Here is a 19,448-nt window from a genome sequence, read left to right on the forward strand (position 1 = left end):
TAGACGTGACCTGACTTTGGAGATCAAACTCTCCCAGTGTTGCCTCCTAGGTCTTCTGCCTAAGATTGGAATTTCTAAGTAGGTAAGCAGTCAAGTTGAGCAATTCAGGGCTTAAGTAAGAGTTGCGTCCGGGAATTGATCAGGCCTTATCGAGTATTGGCATGTTTTTGAGTAATTAATTGTCAAACCTGTCATGCCCTTGAACAAGTATAAAATCAATTTGATGACCTTGATATTATTACACATTATACATCAATCCCCTAATATCACACCATATAAGATTCCTAAGTTGAGAGCATGGGAGAGCATTGTGCTGAGGACGTCAGTGACTAACACGAAGAAGAGCAGGGGGAGAGGATCTCCTTGTCTAAGGCTACGATAGTAGCGATTATATCCATATTGGGACCCATTCACCAGAATCGTAGTCTTAGACAAGTTAAAGATTATTTTAATCCAACCTATCATATCTAAGAGGAAATCCCAATCTACCATATTAAATGCCTTTGAGAAATCAACTTTCAACACATTGCCCGGTAGCCTCCGCTTTTGAAGGCTAAAAAGTGATCCTCATCTGCTGCGATGCTATCAATGATACATCAACCTTTGATGAAGGCTGATTGCATTTTATCAACTAAGGGATCAATGAAAAGGCTAAGGTGAGTCACCAAAATTTTAGACAAAATTTTTCAGAGATGAATTGATCAGGCTGATGGGTCGAAAAAGTCAAAGGGGGAATCAAGAGTTTCTACCCTGAGAATTATAGTAATGCTTGCCCAGTTAATACGCTCCAAATTAGTTTTACAAGTGAAAATTCTTCACATAGTTTGAAAATGTCACTCTTAATTATATTCCAGAATTACTGGAAGAAGAAGATAGGGCAACCATCTGGACCAAGTGTCTTATTAGCACTTAAGTCAAAAAACCACTTTTTTAATCTCCTCTTGTGAAAGGGTCTTCTAGGCTGGAAAGATCAATAGGAGGTTTGTTGGCAAGCAGCTTGGGCCATGATATCTTGAACCTAGACTTTCTAGTAGACCCAGATTGTGAGCGGAAAAAGGTTGTGAAGACTTTCCCAATTTCCTTATTGTTTACAATCCTATTGTTACCTTGGGAGATGCTCGAAATAAAGTTTTTATTTTGGCATTCATTGGCAACTGAGTGGAAAAGTTTTGCATTTTCATCAACTTCAAGCAATCTCACCTTAGATCTCTGTATCCAATATAATTCTTCTTGCTTGAGAAAGTCACCGAGACTTTTATGCAAGGCAAGTTCCTAAGTGCTCTCTTCAGAAGAAAGACGTAGCTAGGGATTCCTTGATTAGGTCTAGGGAGTCCAGCTCGTGGCGAAGGTCAAGCTGTCTCAACTTGATGGACCCAAAGTAGGTTTTTGCTCAGGATCAGAGTCTATTCCTAAGGCAAGCTAATTTTTTGGAAAGGATGAAAGCCCTGCTCCTAGAAAAGGCAACCTCATTCTATGAATTTTGGATTAAATCAGCAAAACCGTCAGTTAAGCACCAAGCTAGTTCAAAGCGGAAAGACCTAGGCTTAGAGATATGACTATCTGATTCTAGACGAATGAGAACATAATCAGAGCCTAATCTAGGGAGACAGGTTTGAATTACTTTGGGAAAATGCGACATCCAAGAGTTATTAACAAGAAAACAATCGAGTATAACCCAAGATCATCTTGTCCATTTGTCCAAGTTAACCTTCAACCAAAGGTGGGAGGCTCAAGTAAATATAAATATCTCATCAAGTCATTCTCATTGTGAATGTCCTCAATATTAGGTGGGACCGTGGGATCGAAAATACGCTCCCTGGCGACGTGTCGGTGAAAAGACACTAGGCGATATATCGAATCACAAATGTCATTTATGTTATTTTATTTTATTTTTATGTGTTCTTCCATTCCTAATAAAGGCAAACCTCTATTATTAATTACCCCAGATTGAAATCTTAAGAACCTCCAATTAAGAGTTCAAGTACAAGTAAAGACAAGAAAATGTGCGAATTATAAATTTTGTTATTTATTATATATATATTCATTACAACATATAACTTTATATATATATATATCATATATCGTTGTCGCTGCCTGTGCCTTGTCGCCACGTTGCATGCCTTGTTGTCGCCTTAAAAAATATATATATATATTTTTAGAAATTGCCTGTGCCATGTTTCTCCGTGGTTTTTTAGAAACAATGTTTCTTGAGATGAGCTTTTTTTTGCCATTGCTTTGGAATTAGTAGTTTTATTGTTGCTTCGAAATGGGTATTTTAATCTATGGTGTTGCTTTGGACATAAAGAAACATTGTTCAAGCTTGATATATTCGCATGAGTTTCAACTTTTTCATGACAAATAACCACGGAGAAAGGCAAGTTATCGTTGATCAATCACAATGTTCATGTTCAACAAATTGCTCTGTATCAAGTTAGTATCCAAGCTTGGAGGCTAGAAAACCCACTGCACCATCCCCTGTATTGCTAATCAATTTTACGCCATGTATGTCATCATCCAACATTAGCTTTGCCTTCTTGAGCCTTTGTGATAATCCATGCAAAAATGCTTGGATTTTTTTTTATCCACACTTACCATTTATTTATTCCCATGTGTATGGTGGGATTTGTCTTTTGAAAAAAATCATGGGTTTTGAAACCTGAAAATATGATTGGAGCCTTCATTCTATAGCAAATCACATATATTTTCGCAAGTTAAATCTTCACTCTGATTGCATGAACAACAAAGGGTTCCTTGGAGACAGTACACGTTGGTGATCACTTTCAATGATTGCATGGGTATTAGTAAGGGAATGCATTATATATATATATATATATTCATGATTATTGTAGTATTAATTTGAGAGATCACAGCCATTGCAACACACCAACCGAATTGAGAACCATGCACAGATCCCAAAACATTTGATCTGATTAGCTATGATAAATATGAAAAGGAGCCCATAATAATAATAATTTTATTATTTTATTATTATTTTTATTATTATATATTTTTTTAATAATGACCCACCACTAGACCTGTCCAAGGACCGGGCTACCCGCCCAAGCCCGAAAGCCCACCCGAAAAATGGGATGATTTGGACAAATATATAAGGCTCAATGTCCTGGCCTTGGACAAAACAAAAGCCCATTTTAAAAATGGGTCGGGTTTGGTTCTCATTGTTAAAACCCGACACGGCCGGGCCCGGCCAGAATTATAAAATATATTTATTAATTAGTTTTGTATATACTTATATATAATGGTTTGAATTTCCATTGATTATTTATTAATTAGTTTTGTATAACTTATATAATATATATTTATTGTTGATTGTCATTGATTATAATGGTTTGAATTTTAGTTGTTGTAATTGTATAAATATTTGTATTTGGTATTTTAATTTTTAAGTGTTTTGTAGAATAATATTTGGTCATATTCACATATTAATATTATTGTTAAGTTTTTTTTTATAACTTATATATTATTTGATGAAAAACCTATTTGGGCTAGCTTAGGCGGGCCTTGGGTAGAGGTCATTAAATTTGGGCGAGTTCTGGCAAGGGTTAAGGCCCAGATTTTCGGGCAGGGCCGGGTCGGACCGGGCTTGGACAAGCTTGAATTTTAGTAATTATAGATAAAAACCCGGCCCGAACCTGGCCCAGCCCGGCCCATGGACAGGTCTACCCACCACCTCCATCTCTTCTTTCATAAACCAATGACTTTGTTGGCTTCAATTAGGGCTGTAAACGAGCCGAGCCGAGCTTTGTCTTGTTCAAGCTTGGCTTATTACTATTTAATCGAGCTTGAGCTGGAGTCGAGCTTTCTTCGAGCTTCATTTTTCATGTTCAAGCTTGTCTCGTTACTATTTTAACCGAGCTCGAGCTCTAATCGAGCTTATTTCGAGCTTCATGCTCGAGCTCAACTTGTTAAGAAAATTTGAAGCTTAACCTTGGTTCATTAGCTTAATTAAGGCTTGATTATTTTTTTATATTCTATTTTTTTATTTAGTAAAGTATCATTTAAAGCTTATTTAATGAATTATTATCAAGTGTAACTCAACTCGATTTGAGTTTGAGGATTAAAAGAATAATTTAAACTTATTAATTGAATCATTAAGGTTTGAGTTCAAGCTTGTTAAAACCTTCATTAAATAAGTTAACAAATAATTACAATAATAACAAAATAAACATTGTGATGTAACTGTCTATAAATATTTTTTCCGATATTATTAACGATTTAATAAATAAGCTTGTTTATGACACTATGAATGGTTATATTAATGATTGTTACATATAAAATTGGAAATGATACTATAAACGAGCTTTTAATTATACAATAAACAAGTTGTTCAAAAGATTTAATGAGGCGAGCTTGGTGGTGTTCAAGCTTGGCTCATTTATCTTACGAGCTCATTTAACTTAATGAACTAGCTGACCTGAGCTTTTAACCAGTTGAACATTCAAATAGTAGTTAAGAGCCCTATATGTGTGACTCAAATTAGCAACAATGACATAGTCACATATACACCTTAATATATATATATATATATATATATAAACGAGCTCACAATCGAGCTTATAAACGAGCTTGTTCACGAGCTGTGTTTGCGAGCCAAAATGAGCCGAGCTTTCGGCTGCTCAAGCTTAACTCGTTTATTAATCGAGCTTGAAAATGATGTTCAAGCTTGGCTCATTTACAATATGAGCTGAACACGAACGAGCCCTTATCGAGCCGAACACCGAGCCGCTCATGAACGACTCAACTCAAATACACCCCTAGCTTCAATAGGCTTATGTTTCATACACCTACAGCTAGAGTCTAAAAATCATCTTCCTCAAAGTCTGAGTCATCATTGTGTTCCCATTCCTAGTTATTAAGGACTCAAGAAATTCCTTATAATCTTATGTTCATTTATGTATTGGAAACTCCAAAATTCTGAGCATGTTTTTGTTGATTTCCTCCACAATATCAGTGATAGTTTTCATGTGGATTATGGTCATTTTGTTCTCATTCTCAGAAATATCAAATATACCGAATGGTATAGTAAACTAAACAATTGCATTTTAATGTTTTCCTGAATATCTGACTGGTATACCGACTGGTATGAACATAAAAAAATGGATAAATCCAATAATTGCTTGTACTGCTTTAAATGATCTCCTTGATTAATGGTTAAATCTTTATGATCTTGGACTCTTCAAAGTTTATAACAACATCTCCATTAAGATTAAAACCTCTTGATCATTTCCTTGCAGTCTTCCATGCTCTTGAACTCACCAAGACGACTAAGAAATCTGTCGAGGCTCTTAGGTGTAATGCGACCTTTTCTTTGGATGTTTGATTGACAGAGCTCCGCTGCGTAAGCATTCAACTTTTCCGCAAATATTGACCTTACAAACTCCTCATCAACTATATTTGGGTCATAATATTCTTGATGCTCCAGTTCTTTTTCGCCTCTTTCATCTTCTTCAGAGTATCAGGGTTACGATGTTTAGTCAAAGCCTTTTGGAAAGTTTCAATAGCAATGTTATAGTCCTTGGAAACTTTGCAAGCTTAACAAAAGTAGTTCCTTTCCTGGTTAATGCCTTTGCAATGATGCAATCATCTTAAGATCAGAACGAAGTTCTCTTTTGTGTTCAATAGCCTTATCACAGTCCTTTATGCAATATTCATACTTTCCCATCTCCATATAAATAGTTGTCTATTGTTCAGGAACGAGATATCCTCATCATCAAGCTCCAATGATGTAGTGTTATGTAGGATTGTTATCTCAAGATCCTTCTTTTTTTTTTAATAAGCAGCATTGCCGTTTCTTTCTCCTTTTACGCTGCTACTTTCCTCTCCTTCTTCTCCTTCCCTTGTTTCATCCATGACATCTATAGACTCTGGATCTGGTTCCAGTTTCTTTTTCAACCTTTCTGTCTCATTCAGCACATCGGTCGGAACCCTCATCTTTGTTGCAATTAATTGAAGCTTTTTGTAGTAAAGATCAGAACTGAGAAGAAGAGTGTCCTGGTGGAAATATAAAGTAATTAAAGGGTAATTGTGACTTTTCAAGTGTTTGAATTTATGTTATTATCGTTGTGGTCTATGAAGAGAGGAATGGATGGCTGGGATTTCACGATCAAAGGATTGTTGTTAGTTCGAGGCAGAAGGCTAAGTCCAGCATCGGGGGTTAGATTATGATCCTATGGTCCAAATCTGATCAATCAAAGAGGTGCGTGTAAGTTCAAGGTAAGGGTGTTAAGCGGTTGGATACACCGGGATGTTGCACGTGGCTTACTAAGTCACTTAAATACTCTTTGTATAGTTAGTTCAGGTATGAGTGTAATAAATGGGCAAACACAGCGACCAACGGTGGCGAGTAATAGCAGTAGCGGTAATAAGTGGGCAACAGTCCCCTCCATACAAAGCAACAGTCCTCTCCATTTGCTGGTGAGGAAGCATCGCCTTGATCTTCATATTGTCCATTACCAACCATGAACGTGAGATGAGTAGTGTTGCTGCCAATAGGCCAGAGATCAACGACCTAGCTATATTGCGATTTCCAGGATCTCCATAAAAAAAATCCGGTGATTGGTTGGCGAGGAGCATCAAGAAAATTCAAGGGGTCACCAACATCACCATCTTTGTTCTCTCTGTGCAGCCAGCTATCGTCATCTTGTTCATACATGCGCCATTGGGGATTAGTGTCACCTTCTTCGCCCGTTCACCTCTTTCTCTAGTGACGACAGCAGCAACAACTTTAGTATTTTCTTTAGCGACAAAGGAGAGGAAGGAAATAGCAGCCAGTGGTGGGCAATGATGGCGGCAACTGTATCACGTAACAGGAGGCAGCAGTGGCAGCAACAACGTCAGGCGACATAAGAAATGTCGGCAATCGGAGGCAGCAGCAATGACAGCAACATCGGCAGGCAACGGCGACACCAACAATAGCGGCAACAGTGACGACGGCAACTAGGGGTGTAAATGATACACCTCTACTCGCAAGCTACTCGGGCTCGACTCGGTGAAAACTCGAACTCGACTCGGTCACAGTCAAGCCGAGCTCGAGCTCGAGTAGCTCGAGTAGTCGAGTGAGCCGAGTTCGAGTATTGTGATACTTGGCTCGAGTGCTCGCGAGCCTAATCGAGCATGTATGTATATACATAATATTAGATTTATTTGATAAAAATCAAGGGGAAAAACTTTCGAGCTCGAGCATAATGTTTATGGTTATTTTCAGCTTTTTCGAACTTAATCGAGCAAGCTCGAGTAGCTCGATTTGTGTACTGAGTCGAGCTCGAGCCGAGTATCGAGTATCGAATTTTTAGTCGAGCTCGAGTTCGCTACTGCTCGGCTCGAGCTCGGTCGATTACACCCTTAGTGGCAACAACAGAAGTCAGTAATTTTCCTTCTTATGTATATATATATTTATATATATGTTTGGAAAGGGGATAAAATGAAGTGGACCTTATCCTTCTTCTTCTCTCTCGCTTGTTCTTCCTCCTTCCTTTTTTTCTTTGCCTTCTTTTTCTCTTCTTCAATATTCTCCTGCCATCTTTTTCTTCTCTTCTAATACTTTTATCTTTGGCTTCTTCTTCTTCTTCTCAGTCTTCTCGCCGGTTCCTTCTTCTCCTTCTTTTTTTTTTAGGGTTCGGTTGGTTCTCTTTTTAAAGACGTCCCAAATCTCATCGTGGTCGATAGTGCGTGGGCGGTTAGATTGATCATGGAGAACCACGACGAGCATCACCCACGTCCAACATATTTATATTAAATTTATCTGATATATATATATATATATTATTACCGATGATTTTTTTGTAAATTTTAATTTAAAATTTTTTTATATGATCTTTAGTTCAGTTGTTTTTATTTTTATTTTTATTTTTAATATTTCTATTATCTATTTATTTATTTATTCTGTTATTATTATTATTATTATTATTATTATTATTATTATTATTATTATTATCTGATTACTTTTTTATTTCATTTTGTTATTATTTTAATTTTATATATATATATATATATATATAATATTTATATGTTTTATATTATTATAATTCTTTGATCTGATTTGACTGATATTATTATTATTAATTATTATCATTTAATTTTTTTATTAATTCTATTGATTGATTTTTATTATTATTATTATTATTATTATTATTATTATTATTATTTTATCTTATCTTGATTTGATTTGATTATTTTTATTATTATTTGTTTGTTATTATTATTTTTTATTATATTTATTATCAGATTTTATTCATTTTAATTGTATATATATATATATTGTCTGAGTTGATTCATTTTATTTTAATTTATCTTATTATATATATTTTTATATGATTTGATTTATTTTATTTTTTATTTTATCTTTATCTTCTATTTTTTTTATGTTATGTAAATTGTTTATATTTATATTTGCCTCGAAATCTATGCTCTCTGCTAGTCTTGAGATTTGTATATTTTGAATATTTTGGATCGTCTCGAGATCGGTGCTCTTAGCTGATCCAAAGATTTGAATATTTTTAGATTGCCTTAAAATCTGTGCTCTTGGCTGATTTTGAGATTTGAATATTTTAGATTGTACTCGGTTACCTTTGAGATCGGTGTATTTTGAATATTTTGGATCGCTTCGAGATCAGTGCTCTCAGCTAATCTTGAGATTTGAGTAATTTAGAATATTTTGGATATTTTTGATCGCCTCGAGATCAGTGCTCTCGGCTGATTTGAGATTTGAGTATTTTAGACAGCCTTAAGATCGGTGCTCTCGGTTAGTCTTGAGATTTATGTATTTTGAATATTTTGGATCGCCTCGAGATCGGTGCTCTTGGCTGATCATGAAATTTGAGTATTTTAGACAGTCTCGAGACCGGTGCTCTCGGTTAGTCTTGAGATTTATGTATTTTGAATATTTTGGATCGCCTCGAGATTGGTGCTCTTGGCTGATCATGAAATTTGAGTATTTTAGACTGCCTTGAGATCGGTGCTCTCGATCTGGTCTTGAGATTTGAGTATTTTAGACCGCCTCGAGATCGGTGCTTTCAGCTGGTTTTGAGATTCATGTATTTTGAATATTTTGGATCGGCTCGAGATCGGTGTTCTCAGCTGATATGAGACTTAAGTATTTTAGACCACCTTGATATCGGTGCTCTTAGCTGGTATTGAGATTTGGATATTTGGTAATTTTACATTAAGAGATGCATTTAATTTATTTATTATTATTATTTTAATTTTTATATGAACAGGCACATCCAACTTATCTTTAAGTGAGATTATAGCATTGAAGTCTTCACAAATAATTCAAGAGAGAGAAATGAAACCATTGTTAAGTTCACATCAATATGAGAATTCAATCCGGACATTCTAAACATTGCAAACAACAATGGAATTCAGTTGATGATCAGCAGCTCCACTAATTGCAGCACCCATTTTCTTGACATCCAAAAGATACAACAACGCTTTTTCAGTAATAACTTCACCAGGGATTAGAACCGGAATTCCAGGTGGATATGAACATACCATCTCTCCACATACCTGCTCGAAGCTTTCTCCGATGCTGGCTTTTCTTTTCTTCGAAAAAAAAGCCTCTCTGGGACTCAATTTCATCGTAATATCATCAAACGGTGCACAAACTTTATCAGCATTTCTTCTTAATTGGTCACTTTTCTGATAGAAAGTAGCAGATATGTGATCCATTCCGAAAACAAGTCTTTGAATGCACTCTCTTTGAGTACCTAAATTGATTGCAAATGTTATTGATTGGCTCCCTTGTAACTCGGAGTAGATATTTAGTTTCTGTTCTATTATGTCATTAGCCGTGTAGCCTGAAATTTGGAGCTGTGATACACCGAGAGTGAGGCGTAGAGGATCAATGGTGGGGAAGCCTGAAGTGAAGCTCGGTAAATTCAGGATTGAGACTCCTGGTATTCTGCTAATCTTGCCCTTGGCTTCTAGTGATAAATCCATGGTCTTGTTGAAAATGCCAAGTGGATTCTCACTAAACTGAGCTCTTGCGGCATCCAATGATGCAAGAAGGAGATAATTCGGGCTTGAGCTTTGAAGAGTTTGAAGGCATTTGCTCACGGTGTCTCTGTCTACAAGATTGCCCGGACATATGCAACATAGAGGATTGTGTCAGAGAGTTGAGAACCTTGTGAGTTGATTGTACTGCTAAGTCTGCACCTTGTTCAAGAGCAGTGCTCGGAAACTCAGGATGGAACCTGAAATGTGCACCATGAGCTTCATCAACTATAACTGGAATGCTATGTGAGTGGCAAAGTTTTACAATTTCTCTCACATTGCTGCAAATTCCATGATAAGTTGGAGAAGTGATGAGAACTGCAGCTGCTGTTTTACCGTCTTCCTTCAATTCTTCAATGGCTTTCTCAACCTGTAATGCAGTGATTCCGCCAGGAATGTCCCACTGAGAATTGTATTCTGGCATGATGTATTTCGGTACTGCACCAGATAAAATTAGACCAGAGATTGCAGAATAGTGTGCGTTCCTTGGAAGGATGAGTGTTTCACCAGGGGAACAAGTGGCCATAATTGATGCCTGGACTCCACAACTGGTGCCTCCCACCAGAAACCAAGTTTCCGATGATCCAAACAATTCAGCAGCTCGTTTTTGAGCATCTGAGATTACTCCATCGGGAGAGAAAAGATCCTTGAGTTCAGGAAGGGCAGAGAGGTCATACCTAAATGTTTCTGGGCCGATAAGTTGAGACATTAATTGTGGAACAGCTTTCCCTCGGTTATGACCAGGGAAGTGAAAACAGGCTACATCTTTTTCTGCAGAAATTTTCATTGCTTGAAGCAGAGGAGCAGAAGCCAATTTAGCAGTGGGCAGACATCCTGTGACTGGATTGTCAGCACCGGAGATTCTTTCAGTGATCAATGAGGCGCTACCATGTTTCCTGGTATCTCCTGCAACACTTTCCTGTTGCAAATTTTGAAACATTCATTGCTTTACAACTTTGATCAATGATTTCTTGAAGTTGTTTGAGGAAAATAAACAATTTTGGGATGTTGCTGCTAACAGAGAAAAGGCATGCATATTATGGATATGTTCCAAAAATTTATAGGAAGAGGTTTGCATAAAAAATAAATGCATTCCGTCTATTGGCAATACAAATCAAACTAGTGACCTTGAGATCTAGTTTAATACAGAGGCTCATAGTATATGATCAAACAGCAAAGAGAAAATCAAAACAAAAAAAATTTAAGCAACATGAAATAAATAATGCAATCAACAATGGAATAACCTTTGTGTCAAAATCCAAATTATCTCTTCTCAGTATTCCTAAGTGCTCTGTGGTGTCATAAATGCTTACAAATAAGGAAAAAAAAGGACAATTTGTGAGGCAATGCTCATAATTCATACATTCATTGAGCTACATATAACACTTGAATGATTTTATCGTCCCAATTATATTTTTCTCCCAAAACCTTTTAAACACTATTCAACATTCATTAACTCTAATTTTTTCTTTTTTCTTTTTCAACATTCAGCTAACAAACTGTAGATTAGAAAATGAAATACAAATAAGTACTTGCAGGAAAACACAAAAAAAGAAAAAACTTTACTCTTGTATACAAAACAAGATCCCTAAATTCTTCTTATTGTCCAAATGCTAGCTTTCCAAATAAAACAAAAAAACATGATATCCAAAAATGTGTTTATTGAAAAAAAATTACATAAAAAGAAACTCATGTCAACCATTGGATAGCCCAATGATATTGTTCTTAAAGTGTTTTTATAAAAAGAAACTCATATACAAGGAATGATAATTCAATTGATGCATTTCTTCCCACTAGGCATTCTCAGAGGCAATTCTTCCACAAACACCTAAACTACATAAAAACCAAAAACACTTTAAGAACAACCCAAACACCAATATAATTCCCTAAACAACATACAACTATACAAGTAATCAAAACACAAATAATTCCTTGCAACACGTCAAACAAAGATAAGAAAAGCTTTAAACTTTGGGAATGAAATGAATACAGCCAAACAAAAACATCACAAACACATGAGCGGAAAAGAGGTCTGACCGAAGTGATGACATTGTGCTTACGTCCACAGGTACAGCTAAACCGAGTGACGGGAGAGTTCTCATAAGAATGAAGACGGGCATTAGAGAGGTCTAGCACGAAACTCGAAGGAAGAGAGAACATGGCAAACGATGAAAGACATTCAATCAAACACCTTTTGCTCATTGTAGATAAGCTCTCATTGTAGTGAATCCATACCGGGTCGGGTTTGCTATGCTTCAAACCCGTTCCAATAATTTGATCTATTTCAGTATGGCGTTAAAAAGTAAAACTTTCCTTCATGGTGAAGCTTGTATCAAACAGCAACTTTTGCACTGCACAACAGTTTGTCCTTTCTAATCATTCAATTATACAAACAAAATAAATAAATAAATAAAGAAAAAGAAAATTCAAGCAATACTAAGATTGTAAAGGATATTCTTGAAATTCTAAATGGCCTACTGATGGAAAATGGTTGGGCAAACAATTGTTACCCTTGCTGGTCAATGAAACATGTAATCCATAAAATTCCGAATGAGCTTTATAACCATGTTGCTTAGTTAGATATGAAATGGAGGTTCAAGTTAGGGAGGAGGAACTTTGCAAAGTCTTGTACAAATGTATAAGGCTCTCCCGGTTGCGCTGATCCTAAAACACAACAAATGATTCAGTCATAAATGAAATCACAAATTCGAGGGAAGTCTCATAATCAATTTGGTCATATGAGCTTGCTCTGAGAAACAATAATGTGCAAGTTATTAGAACTTAATAACAAATTTAACTTTTCATAGTTGGTGCTAACCAACATATAAATTGACAACTAAAAAAGATTGTGAAAGACCCAAATATTAACTTGCTCCCTTGAAAGTTACTGATTGTAACATGTATCTGTTATACTATATTCATGTTTTATTTTGAGTTCCTAAAAATTGGAATTTATTGTTTACACTTGTAAGGTTAATGCTCATTACTTGTTAATTAGTCATTTAGTTGTAAGAAGAGGTTGTATTAATTTTAAACTAAAAATTATTTTACAAAAAAAAAAGAAATTCATAAATCATTCTCTTCTAGCCTAAATCCAAAAACTAGATGCAAAATAAGATCTAGCCATTCTATGTATAAACACCAAGCAATGAAATAGGGATGGCTATTCCATTCTGTCCCAACATGAAACCATTGTAGGATACAGAACATGCCCTGTGATACTCAACATAATGTGAATAACATTTCCAACAAAGTCTTACTGAGTAAAAATTTGCTTACTCCAAAGAAATTGTGTTAGTTTGTGATACTCAACCTCGCATATGTGAGTGTAGAACTTTTCTGTGCAGCATTATTAACGGAAGTGGATCTTGTGTGATGCGTTACGTGCTAAACATGTGATATGTTTGAAGTAGGTAAGACCGTAAGAGAGACAAACCAATAGAATGAACTAGGAAGAAAAAAACCCAAAACACCTTCATCTATCAACTTCTTTCCATCTACTTCAGACAAACATTGATTGCCTTCCATTAAAGTTATTCCTTTGATAAGAATCAACAACACATGTTTCCTCAAATTGAATATGTTTTATGGGCAATATTGATTCAGATTAACATAAAGTAGAATCTCTAGCTAATAAGACTATATATCTTAATTTGTTAGCAAGACACTTTGTGTTTAAAGACTGCAATAATATTTTGATGAATGCAAACAATGAGATGTGTTGACTCTTAACTTTAAGAAATTCAGCAAACATCAAACATGCATAAACTTTTAAATTGGACAGATTCACCTTTGACAACGCAATGTGTTGACTCTTTTCTGCTGAATTTTTCACGAATGTGTATGACAGAAGCACAAGTGAGAGATCATCTGTGTTAACTCAGGAAAGAACTGATATACAAGAATAAATTGCTTGAAGTACATCAAAGACAGTTCAAATAAATGGAGAGACAACTCCAATTAAGCTAAAGAATCAGTAAATATAAGTTCTTCCTATTAATTATTTTGATCTGAGAAAGTAATCATACAAGAAAAAAAAAATATTCCTGTTAAAATTTGAAAAAGAAGAAAGCTTGTCATAGTAAGAATGACACAAAAAACATCAGACAACATATGCAATGTATGTTATCAGGGTAATTTTTATCTGCAATGTATGGAAAAAAATGTAATCACTCTATAATGATATATTATGTTTATGGAAGAAAAAAAAATCAGGATCATATATACTAGTGGTAGTGTTAGGACGCAATGGCTCAGGTCCATAGTCCCACATCACCTGTGGGAGCCAATCCCTCTAGTTTTATATACCTATACCAAACCTTTCCAATAACTCGGGTTATGAAAAAGTTAGGGAGGTGGGTCCCTATATTAACATGGTATCAGAGCTGTGGGTCCTAGGGCTGTGATCGGCTATGGTTAGGATTTTGGGCCCACATTCACTGAGGGCCCAGGGGTGTTAGGACGCAATGGCTCAGGTCTATAATCCCACATCGCCTGTGGGAGTCAATCCCTCTAGTCTTATATACCCATACCAATCTTCCTTGTAACCCGAGTTATGGAGAAATTAGGGTGGTGGGTCCCTATATTAACAGATATTAGACTCTTTTAAATCCAAAACTAACTGAAATATTTTATAAGCAAAACAAGGCATATTTATTAACTTAAAACAATGCTAGCCATACAACTGCATTCAATTTTGTCCAAAGAAGACCTTCAGCAGCATAGTCTCTTGTAATAAAGTTCTCAGTATTAGAGTGAAAGAGGCTGGCATCTGATGCTCCAACATACAAAACTAAATTAATCATTAAGAACTTGAAAAAAAAAACTAAATTAATCAAATATGATATTAAGATGCCTAAGAGAAAGGGTGGTACTTTTGACACATTAGGTGATTAAATTTTTTGGATTCATTCCTCACACTAGACACTTCACATAAGCAAAGCTAAAGAATAGCCAGCCGTTGTTGTTCTATAAGGCATGACCTACGACAAAAAAAATTCATAAGTCCCCATTGCTTAAATGCCGACAGGTGTGCAATGCCTTGATGTCAACCAGCACTTACAACACTAAACTAGAAATATATAAAATTATGACTACAATGTCAGTAAATTAGGCTAAATTTTCAAAGCATGGAAAATACTAAATTAGAAGGATATGTTCTGCATGTCTTTAATTCAAGGCACAAATGAATTTTATCAAGTATGTGCACTTACGACCAATATCATCATCCAATCCCAAAAGAAAGAATTTGAAAGGCTACAACAATAAAGGAACTTATTCTCACTAGTATGTATAGGCCTCTGAAAACACCTTTTGTTAAATAATATTTGATATCTTGCTATATTAGGAAATTCAATGTTGGTATCAAAGCCAATTTAATCCTGGTATGGCAAAGATGTTGAAATTAGATCGGGGTAGTTGAATGCTGCAAGATGAATATCACAAAAGTTGATTAGTTTTTATCTTTTTGGAACAAAAAGGCAAAGGGGTAGAGAGCCAAAATACCCGTTAGACCATACTGAGATCAAATCCACTCTGGTGCTAATATTATAGACTTTTCTAATATATCAAGATATCAAATATATTTCAACACTTTCTTCCGTCAGAAACAAGTTCTACATGATTATTCAAAAAATGAAGACCAAATGATATTGACGAGATTTCAAAGCTTAGTTAAAATGAATTGGCTAAGACATAAAAGCAAGTAGAAGTGATAGAGGAATATATATATATATATATATATATAAAGAACTTTAGATATTTGTTGGTCGTTTCTAAAATGGGTATTAGACCACTAAGCATTAAGGAATAACATAGGGTTGCAAAAAAGAAGAATAAAATAATCATAGAGATGATAAAGCCAATGATATACAAAAAACCTTTCAACTATATTGTGGGCCAAAGAAGTATATCTTATTGTCAGGCTGATAAGTACATGTCCTCCCAAAGCCATTCAAAATCAAACAAATTTTGAAGCATCACGAGAAAGGAAACCATTGGGTAACCATTTAAAGGTATTTCAATCCATTTGGTATATACATATTACAAGAAAAAAAGATGCACAAGCTTGATAATTAAATACATAAAGTGATTATTTTAGAAGTACTAATTAGTCATTGAGAACTTTCCACTTTCCCATATTATTCCTAGATATTTTACCCCGAAAATCTCTAATTTATCTTGAGCAGTTAGTTTTTAGTGTTTTATTTTCAAATTACCATGTAAATTGTCACTTATATCATTACCCGTCTATTTGTGGTAGTAATTGGCCTTTTTTTAGGTAGGGAGTACATCATTTTCGCCAATAGTTGAATGTTTTTCCACTTCAAAGTGTTTTCACCGCAATGAGACTATCTTGTTTGCTGGAAAAGCCAAAGAGGACATTTTAAGTATCTTCTTGCCATTTTGACTCCATGTGAAGATAATGAAGACCCTAAAAACTATCAGTCCAAAACCATTTTGTTTTTGTAAAATGAACACATCTTGTAACTCAACTATACAAGGGCTTACAGCATTTTGTTGGAGTAGTTCCATAGTAAATACTATTTTAAATAAAGAAAAATACTCCATTGCAAGAGGAAGATACTGATGATGGATTTACTCTGAACCTCATTGAATGCTATGAAGAAGGAGTGCAGTGTTTAGAGTGAGTCTACTGTGTATGTCTGCATGGGTTTTTGGATGGGTTTTTATCATGCTACTCTTGAATTGGATGTTTACTTTTCTTTACTTCTTTCTGCTTTCCCTATTTCGTCTTTTCTTACTTTTGTGTCAGTATGACAAGTCAACTATCTTTTGTTCTATTTAAGTTGTAACCTTGTTCTAATACAATTACGCAAGTATGCTTCCTGGTATCCTCTTCTTCTTGTAAGATGTGAGTGTGAGTGAATACTCTTTTGCATTTCTCTCATATACCTCAACAGTGGTATCAGAGACACCATCTTGAGCTCAACCTTGAAGAAGATGGCTGCGAATGGCAGTGGCGCTGGTTCTTCTCATGTCAATGTGCCTCCCTTCAATGGAGATGGTTACAACCTATGGAGCTTAAAAATGGAGACCATCCTTCTCTTTCGTGATCTATGGGGAATGGTTGAGAAAGGGTACAATAAAGAAGAAGAAGATGAGCATAAGAGAACAAAAAAACATCAAAAGAAATGCAAAGGCCTTATGTCTCATACAGCAAGCTTTGGATGCCAAGGTTCTCATTCAAATCTCACAAACAAGGAATGCGAAAGAAGGATTGGGATATCCTAAAGGGTGAGTATCAAGGCTGCACCAAGAATGCTACTGCCCAGCTTCATTCTCATCGGCAAGACTTCGAGAATACACGCATGAAGAACGGAGAAAAAGTACAAGACTACATTAGCAGGGTGCTAACTGTAGTGTACCATATTCAAGCCTAGGAGAGGAGCTTGGTGATCCAGCCGTCGTTGGCAAGATTCTCCGGAGTCTAACTCCAAGGTTCAGTCATTTGGTGTCGTCTATCATTAAATCGAAGGATCTGAGTTCTCTCACTATTGAAGAACTCAGTGGGTCTCTCAGAGGTCATGAAGGGAGATTAGATGTTGAGCAAGACCACTCAGAGGAGAAGGTATTGTATGTCAAAGGTGCCTCATTTTGTGAACATGGCGGCCGAGGAGGTAGAGGTCGCAGTAGAGGTTACTACAGAGGGGGAGGACGTGGTCGAAGATGGAATGCAGAGCAATCTCCCACCCCTGAGGTAAACAAATCACATAGAGGAGTCTAATGTTTTGAGTGCAAGAAGTTCAGGCATATTCGATCACAATGTCAGCATAATAAAAAAGAGGCAAATGTTACTGAAGAAACAAAAGCAGATGAAGGACTACTGTTTATGGCCACATGTGAAGAGGTGAATGATGGAGGAGGTATGTGGCTAATTGATTCTGGGTGCTCAAATCATATGACAGGAAACAAGGGACTCTTCCAATAGCTGAGAGATGTCCAAAATCAGTCCATCAAGCTTGGAGATGGAAAGTCTCTGCAGGTTAGCGGCATCGGATCTATTGCTCTTTGTTCAAACAGTGGATGAACTTGCACCCTGACCAATGTTAAGTTTGTGCCTGATCTTGCGCACAACTTATTAAGCGTAGGGCAACTGATGAACTCAGGGTACATGGTGGAGTTCACTGAAGGAGTATGCACCATTCGTGATGCTGCATCAAAGGAGAGAATCGCGCATGTAAACATGACGTCACACAGATTATTTCCACTTGAAGCCGATGATGTTGGTAATGCTAACGTTGCTATGAGAGCAGAAGAGTTATCAGATCTCTGGCATAAGAGATTCGGACACCTGAATCAGAAGAGCTTGAGAAGTTTGTGCAACCTGGAGATGGTCACGGGCTTTCCTAGCATCTCCACCATAGAGCCATGTGAAATCTGCTCACTAGGAAAGCAAAATCAAAATTCTTTTCCTGATGGAGAAGCAAGGACAGCAACTGCACATCTTGAACTCATACATGCCGATCTTGTTGGCCTGATGCAAACCCCCAATGAGGTAACATTTATTTTTTCTTATTAACAGATGACTTCTCCAGACATCTATGGGTTTACTTTCTTAAGAGGAAGTCAGATGCGTTGTCACGGTTCAAGGAGTTCAAGCTTCTTGTGGAGAAGCAACTGTCACTACCATTGAGGAAGTTGCGCACAGACCGTGGAGGAGAGTTTACATCAAATGAATTCTAATTTTTTTGTAAACTCTCTGGTATTCACCAGCAGCTCACAGCGCCCCGGTCTCCTCAACAGAATGGTGTCGCCGAGAGGAAGAACCGGGCAGTCACCGAAATGGCAAGAACAATGCTGAAGGAAGCACAGTTACCAACAGAATTCTGGGGTGAAGCTGTAGCCACGGCGGTATATATCTTGAACCGGTCTCCTACGACAGCACTGAAGGGACGAACCCCACATGAAGTTTTGACCGGGTCAAAACCAAATGTGGAGCATCTACGCGTGTTTGGATGTTCGGTTCACTCGTTTGTTAACCAGCAGCAAAGGAGGAAATTCGACGCCACGTCAGCTCCAGGGAAATTCATAGGATACTGTGACAATACAAAGGCATTCAAGGTCTTTGATCGACTCACAAAACGAGTTCAAGTTAACCGGAATGTTCATTTCTTTGAGAAGAAGAGATGGGATTGGTCCAACCATGCTGTGGCATCTGCAACAAATTTTGTGCCAAGTATACACGTGGAGGAAGATGAAGCTGATATTCCATCAAAGGTATCTCCACCACACGATTTATCAGATGAACGGCTAATCTGATCTCAAGTTTTAAATAACTCTCAACCAGAACCAACCGAAGATAAAGATGCACCGGCGAGGTATAAGAATCTAACCGAAATTTATGATGCATGTACATTTGCATTAACTACTGTAGACCCGAGCACATATGAAGAGGCAATCAAGAGTGATGACTGGGT

General features: G+C 36.4%; 1 protein-coding gene across 1 annotated transcript in view; it reads right to left on the reverse strand.

Annotated features, from left to right (window-relative positions):
* Window positions 1–9,284: 9,284 nt before the first annotated feature.
* The window catches only part of LOC120275045 (arginine decarboxylase-like), a 28,131-nt gene continuing 17,967 nt past the window's right edge, over window positions 9,285–19,448 (reverse strand). Inside the window, 5 exon segments of the mRNA XM_039281530.1 lie at window positions 9,285–10,095; window positions 10,097–10,927; window positions 12,046–12,359; window positions 12,487–12,672; window positions 13,799–13,899. Coding sequence (XP_039137464.1) covers window positions 9,352–10,095; window positions 10,097–10,927; window positions 12,046–12,210 — 1,740 coding nt within the window. The 5' untranslated portion in view covers window positions 12,211–12,359; window positions 12,487–12,672; window positions 13,799–13,899 and the 3' untranslated portion in view covers window positions 9,285–9,351.

This window comes from Dioscorea cayenensis, chromosome 14 (genome assembly GCF_009730915.1).
Source record: "Dioscorea cayenensis subsp. rotundata cultivar TDr96_F1 chromosome 14, TDr96_F1_v2_PseudoChromosome.rev07_lg8_w22 25.fasta, whole genome shotgun sequence".
Taxonomy (NCBI): domain Eukaryota; kingdom Viridiplantae; phylum Streptophyta; class Magnoliopsida; order Dioscoreales; family Dioscoreaceae; genus Dioscorea; species Dioscorea cayenensis.